The 12,838-nt window shown below is 40.4% G+C and overlaps 1 protein-coding gene across 9 annotated transcripts in view; it reads right to left on the bottom strand.

Annotated features, from left to right (window-relative positions):
- The window catches only part of LOC118402020 (zinc finger protein 521-like), a 172,175-nt gene extending 161,153 nt beyond the window's left edge, over positions 1–11,022 (bottom strand). For 4 of the 9 annotated variants that reach the window (XM_035799825.2, XM_035799830.2, XM_035799826.2 and 1 more), the window contains exons 1-2: positions 974–1,271; positions 536–599 (exon numbers count right to left, since the gene is read on the bottom strand). In XM_035799825.2, coding sequence (XP_035655718.1) covers positions 536–599; positions 974–1,000 — 91 coding nt within the window. In that variant the 5' untranslated portion in view covers positions 1,001–1,271. Of the gene's footprint in view, positions 1–535; positions 600–973; positions 1,272–10,373 lie in introns of those variants that run through there. The other 5 variants (XM_035799828.2, XM_035799827.2, XM_035799829.2 and 2 more) reach the window with 2 other exon arrangements.
- Positions 11,023–12,838: the final 1,816 nt, after the last annotated feature.

Below are 12,838 nucleotides of genomic sequence, written 5' to 3'. Positions count from 1 at the left end.
TCAAAGAATCAACACTTCAAAATGTACAAATAAGCTAAATCGTATGTAAAGATTAGACATCTTAGTGTAAACAACAATAGATACTTGAGTAGTAACAAGTAGGCTATTATTACTAAAGCATAATTTCAGGCAGGGGCGCAAATTTCACTGGGGACGGGGGTGAAATGTCCCCCACATTCTGAAATTACAGTTTTACCATTGGAATGTGATGCAAAACGAGGCAATGGTGTGCTTTAGGACCATACAAACCCCTCCAAGCGGTCGGGTAGGCTGTTTGGAGTGTTTATCCGACTGGATAAAAAAATTAAATGATGTCCCCCCACTTATAAAACCAAAGTTGTCCCCCTGAACTCCCAGCAGGGTTTGCTGGACAGAACCCTGCACTCCCAGCAGACCTCCTGCAGGGTTTGTAATGGTAATAGCGCCAATTGTAATAGGTTTATACATTGTGAGTGATGTTAAACTGTATTTGTGTATGCAACATTTGCTAACATAGGTAGGCCTACACATACAACCCATGGCATATAGGATCTACCCAGTCTCTTGGAATATTCATATGGACCTCTCTCCTCATCTGCAAACAGGCTTTCACAGATTTCCTGAGGACAGAAAACATCACAAACAAACAAACAGGCTTCATTATCCTCAAAATAGACAGCACTGAATATGTTGCTATTATCTCTGTCTTCAAAATGTCCCTCTCTAGGGACTGGAACTGGAGTATATTTTCATAATGTCCACACAGAAAAATACCTGCCCTATCCAGTAGCCTACACTGTTCCTTTACTGACAGCTGAAGCTGGGACCAGAACCGAGTTTGGGAAACGCTGAGCTAGTTGATGACATTTAATTAACTTAGTTAAACAGCTAGCTCGCAGCTCCGTTGAGTTAGCATACAAAGTGACCTACTGTAGCCAGCTAGCTAGCTGATAATACTTCTTTTTTTTTTAACATAAAAACCGTGTTTACTTACTCGAATAGGTTCTTCCACTGCCTCCATTTTTTGGGTCCTTACAAAATAAAAAATAATGGGCAAAAGTGCAGCCAGCAGCCATGTGGATGAATGGAGACGAAGGAAAAAGTACTTGTGTCACTAGAGCGGTTTAGAACGTGTTGTGACATTTGACTTTCCCAGCGTAGTCCTCTTTCAATTTCAACAAATATAAATTATAGACTGCCGGCCACACTTGACAACTTTAAAACTAGCATAGGTAATAACTACCCGGACAGAAAACAGTGACGCACATATCACACCACCCCCACAGAAGATGAGTTAGAAAACTATTTTGGAACGTTCAAACCGTTTTTGCAATCCAAAAAGTCCAAGGGAGGCGTGACAACGATATGATTTTGGAGATATGGCAACGTGAGACTACGGGGATATTAACAATTCATAGGACTATAAGATATAATATTATTTATATTTCGTAGTTTTGAAAGACTGTGTTTATATGTATTCATCCAAGGCCAGTTCACAACGTGGCATATTTGTGCGATTTTTAGGTTTAATTTGTCAGAGTATGACTGTGCATTCAGATCAGCCCCCAGTCAGTCAGTGATAGGTAACTGAACGCTTGTCATAGGAGTGATGGTTTGATCAGCGTTAAGATTAATTCATTAGCTACACTACATGACAATTAACCCTTATTTGATACAATGTGATATTGGTCTTGACAAAAATAACTTTAGCTTGATAAGGCCTGTTTTTTTTCACGTGGGCACTGTTCTGAACTGGGTGACGGTGGGTGGGGGGGGGGGGGTTCCTTGCAGCATGTCAAGTACAGGGAACTAAATGTATTTTAGCAGCGGGAAGAGAACTAAAGACTCTCCCACCTGTTCCCTGTTAAATTAGGGTCTCACCAAGGACTTCTGATGCCTCGCTGTTCCTCCCCTGCAGTTGAAATGCATTCTCCATTATGCCTTCTCCATCTAGCCTTTCATTTCCCTTCAGCAGAGAGAAAGGGGTGTCTGACAGGACCTCCCAGCAGGGGGTGAGTGGCAGTGTGACTGCCAACACCAGAAACCAGCTAGTGACACTTTTAAACAAAGGCACCAAATATCCTGTACTTTGTATAATTAAGACAAGGATCTTATGGTGGTGAGCAACTTGTTCTCAAGTGAGCTAGAGTCAATGTAGAGAGTGGTGTCAAACCTCGCTGGAGAATCAAGAGGGAAGAGGCAAGCAGCTTCTTATGAAGACGGTAACGCGAGAGATAGGAGTGGCAATGTCTCCTTCACTATGACATGCAATGTTTAGGAAATGTGTTTCATTCCACAAAAGGAAGAACAATAGATCTGCACTCCTACCAGAGTTAATCACACACCATTTATCCAATTTGTGAGAAGACAAAAGTCTTCTGAACTCTGTTAGTTAATTTGTTAAACACATCACTAAAATGGGAGAGATGAGGAGTGGCAGATGAACGCAATGTTGAATGTGTCCCCATAGAGCACCGTAAATAGAGAACTGTGTCTCTGTATCTTTCCGTCTCACCAGTGCAGAAGCCTCGCCTCGTCCTGTGGAGACATACAGGCCTTAGAGAGTGAGCCTGAGTCCCTGTGAATCTAATGAGTTTATCCAGCTGTGTTGAGCACCTTGCATCCAGGATCATTTAAATGGACCAGGATAGAGGGGGATCCTAATAAATCCCCCATGGTTTGTACAGAGATTGGTTGGGTGGAAGGACTGTGTGTGTGTGTGTGTGTGTGTGTGTGTGTGTGTGTGTGTGTGTGTGTGTGTGTGTGTGTGTGTGTGTGTGTGTGTGTGTGTGTGTGTGTGTGTGTGTGTGTGTGTGTGTGTGTGTGTGTGTGTGTGTGTGTGTTTGGAGGAGAGCTGGAGTTTTTGTTTTGATTACTGTCCCTGTTGGCGATATAAGGGAGTTGAGGCAGAAAATTCCATTTTAGAATGCCATCAGAACTTATCCATTACAGCAGCATCAGCCATGATTTGATGATTTGTCACCACTGTGAACTTATTAAAAAGTGACAAACCAAGCCATTTTTGTTCTTGATGTAAATTCCTTTTTTTTCCATCACTCCATGGGATGTTTCAGTGGATTTGACAGGTGCTACCTAGGTGCGCTATTGGTCATCCGAGCTAACCTGTCAGACATGCAAATAATTTACCCATAGTATTTCTCCAACAATGACAACTCAGCAATGATCAAATACACATTTCACCAGCCATTGATGCAATACTCAATGAGAAATTAATAATAATACCCCTGACTCATTTAATGAATATATACTACAGCTGCCTGATAACCATCTCAACAAGAGATGGTAGCTGGTCGGCTGCTGAAGTGATATTCTGTTTGTCTGCTCGTATAATATTGAAGTGATATTCTGTTTGTCTGCTCGTATAATATAATAATATATTATACGAGCAGACATAATAATATATTTTAATATAATAATATATTATATGAGCAGACAAACAGAATATCACATCAGTTAATACATTTTTGACAAGGTACATTGTAAAACTCTGCCAATGACACTCTGTTTTTATTATTATGCTGCTTGTGTTGATACAACATACTACACATGGGACCAAATCAACACTGCTCCTGTGATTTTATACATGTAACAGGAATAATGTCATCTGACTACAAGTGTTGTAGCATCGAAGGTCCGCTGATTAACATATACAATCCAACACAAAGTCATTTAGGAGAGATTGGCAATCCCCTGGCAAGAATCAATCGTTCAACATGTCATCTACAAATGAATTACCAACCAATAAATACAAACCCAAAGAATAAGACTCATGGCCATATGTCCTCAATAAAAGCAATACAATGAAATGTCTCTTAGAAATCATGTGGAAAACACAACACAATCTAATGAAGAAGTGAACGGGCAAAACACAACACAATCTAATGAAGAAGTGAACGGGCAAAACACAACACAATCTAATAAAGAAGTGAACGGGCAAAACACAACACAATCTAATGAAGAAGTGAACGGGCAAAACACAACACAATCTAATGAAGAAGTGAACGGGCAAAACACAACACAATCTAATGAAGAAGTGAACGGGCAAAACACAACACAATCTAATAAGTGAACAGGCAAAACACAACACAATCTAATGAAGAAGTGAAGTGAATGGGCAAAACACTAATGAAGAAGTGAACAGGCAAACACAACACAATCTAATGAAAAGTGAAACACAATCTAATGAAGAAGTGAATGGGCAAAACACAACACAATCTAATGAAGAAGTGAATGGGCAAAACACAACACAATCTAATGAAGAAGTGAATGGGCAAAACACAACACAATCTAATGAAGAAGTGAACGGGCAAAACACAACACAATCTAATGCAAAACACAACACAATCTAATGAAGAAGTGAACGGGCAAAACACAACACAATCTAATGAAGAAGTGAACGGGCAAAACACAACACAATCTAATGAAGAAGTGAACGGGCAAAACACAACACAATCTAATGAAGAAGTGAACGGGCAAAACACAACACAATCTAATGAAGAAGTGAACGGGCAAAACACAACACAATCTAATGAAGAAGTGAACGGGCAAAACACAACACAATCTAATGAAGAAGTGAACGGGCAAAACACAACACAATCTGAGTATCACTTGCTTTAATCCATCAAATGAATTCCTGTTGCGTGAAAGGCTGTAAGGCCATAAGTAAAGAGGGTGTGTGTGTGTGTGTGTGTGTGTGTGTGTGTGTGTGTGTGTGTGTGTGTGTGTGTGTGTGTGTGTGTGTGTGTGTGAGAGAGAGAGAGAGAAGAAGGACTGCTAGACACACACACACACATGCAAAGCCCTGAGTCTCTGTTCCTGGATATGCGAGCGGTGAGTAGCAGCGGGATTCATCTGGTTGGTTACAGTGAGCTTGGACATTACAATGTGGAGCACAATGGCTGTGTAATCGGCCCTGACTGACCGGGAAGGAGACACTCGCCACAGGGACTACAACTCAATTTAGCTGGGGTCACCAGGTCAAACCTCCTCAATTAGTGCTGGGGGAGAGGAGGGGAGAGGACACAAACTGCCCATGAATAACTTTCTTAATGAGCATTATTTGAACTGCTGCTGATTAGGGTCATAAATAATTTGCAATGGAGGAGCCATGTGTTAATCATACACTGTAATGTTTGTAATCCTTCATGTATTATTATAATGTAAACACGTTCTGAATATGAATAGTCATTCTGAAGTAGTTTGAAATGGAATAATACCTTATTGAAAATAATAATATTATCAATGGATAAATAATCATACTAATGTATTATTTTATATTGTGATCATATTTATTAAACAAAAATAATAATACTTTATGTATTTTATTCAAACAAATTTGTCAGGAAATCAATCATTGAGAGCAGATCGGGGAGGCACCATCTCCCAGCAGACAGACAAGCCATGACAACAGGAGAGACACACGCCATGAAATAAAAGTAGATATCGGCCAGCTCCCGTGGCACCCAGACAGGCCCGGCACAACTCACTGAGCCCCAGCCTCCAGCACATCAAGCACACTGACAGCCATGTTAATGGGATTTCTATGGCTCCATCATCATTTCCTTAATGATAATACTAACCATATTTTTGTGTCACATTAGAAAAGTGTTAATGGGTGTTATATCACAGATCATTAATTGTAAAAATTAAAATTAAATAAAATAATAAAAAAATATTGGGAGCTTATTAAAGTAGAAATGGCATTAGAGCTTGCTAGAGTTTAGAGTAGAGGAAAATAAAATAGAGTGAATAGCATATCTACTCTGTCTCTCACTTTAATCATTAAAAGTAAATGAGTGCAGCTCTTATTGCATTTTTTCATAATTATGAATACATACTGAATAATTATTTTTCATTAATATTCGCAACAACAAAACTCTAAAGCTCAAGTACTGTATGGCCTAGTTGCAATCACTTGGTTTAAATTAGGTACTGTAAATTTGGTTTGCAAATCGAAAAAAGTGGCTATGGATCCACGGAGTGCAGCACATCTGCCTAGTTCCATATTGGCCAGGTTGGACATCAATAAATGCATCGATACTGGACTAGAGATGGAGACATGGTTTAACTATGGTTGAACTCTCAACATTTGCACCACTTTAAATGAACCCCTCTAATATGATAACAATAAAGCCTGAACGTCAATGACCTGAAATCAAATTAAATCAAGTCATATAGACCCAATTCAAAAGACAAAATGGTGAGGAGAAAAAAATGTGTTTATCATGGCAAACTCTAGACTGTTAATTAAGCCAAAACAGGGTTATTTTTGACAGTCAGCCTATATGACACAGACGATCTATGTTAGCTGTTGATTTCATAGCATTTCCTTGACTGTAATAAGCATTCATACTATTTCCATTGCTTCTATCCAATGCCGAGCCAATTCCCAGAGTTCACTCATGTGGTGACGGAACTCATCTTGTGATAAACATCATATATTTAAGGTGTATATGACATGCCAATGATTTCATCATACTCTGCTATACATTAACTAAATGGTGCAGAAAATAAATGTATGTATGCAGACGACAGCTACCCTGGAAATATAGTTTTCAGCCAATGAAGACAGAGGAGTGGGAGAGAGTGCTCTAAGAGAAAATATCAACCCAGTCTCTCTCTCGCGCTCTCTGCTCAGGAGGTCAGTGAGCAACGTGGCAGGCAGTCATATGTTCTGTATGTGCAGAATCTGGACTAGTCTGACTGAGGGATCGTCCTTCTATCCCTCTATCACTGCAGATCACTGTGACTGAACAAGCTTCTGACCCAACACTTCAGCGTTCACATCAAAACAAAATCACGATGCACCCGCCACAGTTTAGAAATGCAGATGGAATAGGATTGAGTAAATGTCAGTGGCGAGGGTGAAGTGTTTGCATATAAGTGAATTATGTACGGTCTTGTCCTGTGCCATCTATTCCCCTAAGCATTAACGGCGCCGGCTACTTCTCTCAGACTTAATTGAAACGGGACTTGTAACGTTGCCCTTTTCCTCAACAGGACCAAAACATAACCTCTGACTCCCTCTAGCATCCAATCGACAGAGAAGGTAAAGGGGGACAGATTCCACAGGGAAAAGAAAGGGGGACAGATTTCATAGACAGAATAAGAAGAAAAAGAGAGGCGACCATCAAAGCTTTATTTTGTCCTCTTTCTTGTAAGCATTTCACTGTAAGGCCTACCTACACCTGTTGTATTCGGCGCATGTGACAAATACAATTTGCTTTGATTTGATTTCTCTCTCTGTACATGCTGTCTCTCAACCTAAGTCAACCGATAGCCTCCCGTACGCCCCAGTCTCCGGACATGATTGGGATTGACTGTCCCTACATGTGCCATCAGCGTCTGACCTTACTTTTATCAGTCACAGAACAAAGTGTTATTTTACTGTCAGGGTGAGACATGGACATTGACCAGGTCTCTAACCCACACAACCCAGTCAATGACACTGTGATCTGAAACTCTGCAATTACAGTCTGAAAGGTAAACTACCTACAGTAAGAGCTACCATTACATTCAAACACTGACCACTGTCTCTAACCCACACAACCCACACAACACAATCGATGACACTGTGATCTGCAACTCTGCTATTACAGTCTGAAAGGTAAACTACCTAGAGTAAGAGCTACCATTGCATTAAACTACCTAGAGTAAGAGCTACCATTACATTCAAACACTGACCACTGTTTATAGCCAACACAAGGCAACCAATAAATAATACTCTGCTACTACATTCTGAGGGGAAATATAATCTGACAGACACCACCTAATGCAAACACTGAAACTATGCAGAATCCCCAAAACAGATGAAAAGGAAGGCTGTCTTGTGAACATCAGTATAAGTGTGACTGTGTCCTTACGGATAGAGGTGGACACAAAACAATAAACAACATCTGCCTGCTCTCTTATGAAAAATCTAGGACGGGTTCACATTTCATTACAACTTTACTTAATAAAGACAAGACAGTTGTGGAGAACATATGGGAGTAGAAACCGTTTCTGCAACTAAGCTGTTGCATTTGGATTTCAATAGCAATGCAAAAACAAACACTAAATGTCATCACTCAGACAATATTTAAAATATTGCATGCAGTCTCTCTCTGACATATACTGTTTAGTCACACACACTCAACACACACACACACACACACACACACACACACACACACACGCATGCACACACACACACACACACATGTACACACACACACAGAAGAAATGTGCCTACACACTAAAGAAATGTGCACACACACACACACACACACTTGTAGCACATCTGCTGGTTCAAACATATAATGTCTAAGTGATTTATCTTTGGAGAATAGAGAATGTCATTTCACCTACAGCATCAAAACCAGTCAATGCCACCAAAGTGTGAGCTGCTGACAAAAACAGAAATCTATCTATAGAGGCGTTGTTTACTGTGAATATAACCAGCAGACACAGACACACTTGAAAAAGTCTGTGACAAGAATAGTGAGATGTGCATGATACACTCACACTCACATTCCCCTCTCTCCTGGGTATTGATTTAAAATGGTCGCTGTAGGAATTTTACCATAGACCATGTAACTATCCTTGGAGATGAAGACTTCCGAGAATGAAAGGGGAGAAAGAAAGAGTCAACAGACCACAAGCTGAGACAGTGAAATTGTGGACAATTATTTGCTGAGCAAAATACAATGCCTGTCAGATGAACTGCAGCTCAACCTCGAACCTCAACAGCTACCATACCACAGACACTACAGAGAAATACTGTGTGTGTAAAGCTGGCTACCGTAGAACCGTGTAACTGACGGTTATGGATAAAGACATCATTCAAATAAAATAACCGTCATAACTGTTTTGGGGGAGGGAACATGGACTCTTCACAACGTGATGAAACTTTGTTACTCCTTGCTGAAACAAAAGGTGTTGTTGTAGCAAACAAGTCTCCCAAACGAGTCTCCCCCCTCCCCCACACAATGCAGCAGCAGCGCACATAGAAATATAACAAATAGAGCAGGCGTGGAACCTCTAAACCTGGAAATTTGACTGTAAACTCATGGGTACACTACACTTGCAATGGCTTCCTAATATTGTGATGCAATCATTTCCATGGTAATGTAGAATGTTAATTCAAATGATGTTATATGACGTGGCTCATGCAATGGAAAATATTTTGGTTTTGTCAGTTAAGCTGAATCAACAAATCCCAGCACATATTGATGGGTGCACTTCCTGCTTTTAGTTCTTGCTTTTACTTCCTGCTTTGCTCCTATGGGCACATTCACAATGGCCGCCTATATGCCATCACTGCCTTGAATGGGGACGGGTGTTCTATTCATTATTTTTCTATGGCAGCACATGCAGTAAGGAGCAGAGGAGAAAATGTGCTTAAATCATTTTTTCAAATAATAATGCATACATTTTTTTGCTATTCGGACAGTGACCCTGGTCATTTGGCTGGCCAATTACCTCATCCAATATTCCATGACCGTCACGGCCCTATGTGTGTGTGTGTACGTCTATGTATCTAAGATACCTTTGGTACATATCATAATGTGACCAATTAAGAATAAATTAAGACAAAGTTCATCTCAAATGAATGTGTACAGAGCAAAAATAATGTATCACTTTGGAAACTGAGAGTCTATCAAATAGATACATATCACATGTGGATGTAGTTCTGCTTTATGCTTATAATCATATAATAGCATTCGTTTTAATATAGCACTAATGTGGAATAGATTATATGAGAAAATCCCCACTATTGACCAATAATGATAAAGTTATAAAGTAATCTGACAGTTCGTGAAATCTAATTATCAAGGCTCTCAAGGAACAGGTCAAACGCAAAGTAGTACCTTCTAGCTATCAATTTAATCTACTAATCTCCTCCTCCACAAGCACACACTTTATTAAAAATGCTTCCTCCCATTTAATATCAGACTCGCGTCACGTGACACTACAAATCAACCATTCCAGCAGACAGACAGCTCAAACTCCGAACTTCAGCGTCATTAACAGATCCAGATGGTCCTCAAACTCGCCGCGTTCCATCACATCGCTCGGGGTAGCCTACTCCGTATAGAGCTGTCTCATTTTCCCCCTCTCTAGCCTCCTAAATGTACACAAATTACAATGTTACTATACCATGAGGGGGTTTTCCTACAAGAAAAATGAATTCGCCAGGCGTTTCCAAATGAGTATGTAAAAAAGGGGAAATACTTTTAAACGAGAGGCAAATAGTATCTAATCTCTGTAAAAACATGAACTCACACTACCGTATACAAGTTGATTTCATCTAAAACGTTAGTTGTTGAATTTGGTTGGTTTCCACACCAACATAGTTTACGATCTTTTTCAGAGGCATCCAACATATCACTTACCTTTCAATGATCTTGGTTTAGCTTGCTTGCGGCGCGACATCCTACAGAAAACGCTGAAGTTGCTCAGTTTCAGACAGGTAAATTGGATTCACTAAGGAAATCCTTTTTAAATTTCACTGACAATAGCAGCGAGTGTTAATTTTACCATTACAAAAAATGTATATGGTCTGAATATCAGTTGCGATTATTTTGTGATGAGTAGGTGGATGTAACCTGATGTTAAAATCCAATTAATCGGTAGGCAACTCTATTTAGTTCAACTGCGTATCGGGAAAAGTGTCAGAATATAGTGGTACCGTCATGCGCTTCCATTCTCCAGCAATACACATTCGCGTGTACTGTAGGTATAGGCTAATAGTCGTTTAGAAATAAAAGCTGAACTGTTGCTTTTAGCTTCAGATCTCAAATGCAGTCGCGTGAGAAAGACATAAGCAAAACGCCTGCTGTGAGAGAGCAAAAATGAAACAAAAGAAAAAAAGAACAATTTTCCCTGCATATCCACCTAGAAGCATCAAAACTCTTATAGAGTCTTCCTTTTCCCAATCCAGTTAGCTAATCATGGATTAGGTTCGGAATCTGATCTAAATCTACGTCTAAATTGGTTTAAAAAGAGGATGAAGAAGCAGAGAGAAGATGGAAGCTCCCTCCTCATCACAAACCTGCAAGGTCTTGGACTGCGCTGTCGCTCCGGTAGTCCACATAATAATGGAAAATGGAAGCAAGGCCCCCAAAGCCATCAGGATGGCTCCAGAGGGGGCCCCTACCCCGCAGGGACTCGCTCTGTACGTAATCACTGAGGAAATCATTGTCAGCCTGCCTGCACTCACACACAGACAGAGAGGCATGATTAAAATCCTCGGGATCATGGCAAGATGCGGATTGCTGGATCTGCTCGTCCCCGGATCCGGAGTCGAACTCACAACCCAAAATCTGCTTGGTCGCCCTCGCAGTCTCGTCTGTCTCGGCTCGCGGTCGACCACTCTCCGTCTTCGGCAGACGGACTGGTCCCCCTTCTGGTAGAAACGGTTAAGCAGGGAAGGAGTTTTTTGTTGTGGCTGTTGACATCCCTCATGTGAGTGGTAGGCAACCATGACATTTGGTGTTTGGGAAGAACAATTGAACATGCTTGTTTTAAATATTCACCTATTTCAGATTAAAATAAGTTGCTATATTAATTATAGATATTATATTATTCATTTCTGTAATATATATGTGTTATTACTATCTAGCCTATTCCTGTTTATTGTAATACAATTCATCCTCCGAAGTCAACAATTAATTTCATTAATTGTGTATAAATAACTCAAAACAAAAAAATAAATCAAGAGTAGGCCTAATATAAAGCTACTTGTTTCAAACCAGTTATAATATACAGTAGTATACATTTAATGATTTATACATATCCTTTTTAACTTTAGGCTGACATGTTCAAATCAAACATAAGTATTGATACAGGTCATTGGATTGGATGACCTCTCTCTCTCTCTCTCTCTCTCTCTCTCACACACGCACGCACACACGCATGCACGCACGCACGCACGCACACACACACACACACACATAGACTCTTTCTGTCTCTCTCTCTCTCTCTCTCTCTCTTTTTAATTTTTTTTATTTTTTTATTTCACCTTTATTTAACCAGGTAGGCTAGTTGAGAAAAAGTTCTCATTTGCAACTGCGACCTGGCCAAGATAAAGCATAGCAGTGTAAACAGACAACACAGAGTTACACATGGATTAAACAATTAACAAGTCAATAACACAGTAGAAAAAAGGGGAGTCTATATACAATGCGTGCAAAAGGCATGAGGAGGTAGGCGAATAATTACAATTTTGCAGATTAACACTGGAGTGATAAATGATCAGATGGTCATGTACAGGTAGAGATATTGGTGTGCAAAAGAGCAGAAAAGTAAATAAATAAAAACAGTGTGGGGATGAGGTAGGTGAAAATGGGTGGGCTATTTACCAATAGACTATGTACAGCTGCAGCGATCGGTTAGCTGCTCAGATAGCTGATGTTTGAAGTTGGTGAGGGAGATGAAAGTCTCCAACTTCAGCGATTTTTGCAATTCGTTCCAGTCACAGGCAGCAGAGTACTGGAACGAAAGGCGGCCAAATGAGGTGTTGGCTTTAGGGATGATCAGTGAGATACACCTGCTGGAGCGCGTGCTACGGATGGGTGTTGCCATCGTGACCAGTGAACTGAGATAAGGCGGAGCTTTACCTAGCATGGACTTGTAGATGACCTGGAGCCAGTGGGTCTGGCGACGAATATGTAGCGAGGGCCAGCCGACTAGAGCATACAAGTCGCAGTGGTGGGTGGTTTACGGTGCTTTAGTGACAAAATGGATGGCACTGTGATAAACTGCATCCAGTTTGCTGAGTAGAGTGTTGGAAGCAATTTTGTAGATGACATCGCCGAAGTTGAGGATCGGTAGGATAGTCAGTTTTACTAGGGTAAGC

This window comes from Oncorhynchus keta, chromosome 23 (genome assembly GCF_023373465.1).
Source record: "Oncorhynchus keta strain PuntledgeMale-10-30-2019 chromosome 23, Oket_V2, whole genome shotgun sequence".
Lineage (NCBI taxonomy): Eukaryota > Metazoa > Chordata > Actinopteri > Salmoniformes > Salmonidae > Oncorhynchus > Oncorhynchus keta.
The sequence above is the reverse complement of the archived record's forward strand: the minus strand, read 5'-3'. Positions and strand labels throughout refer to the sequence as shown.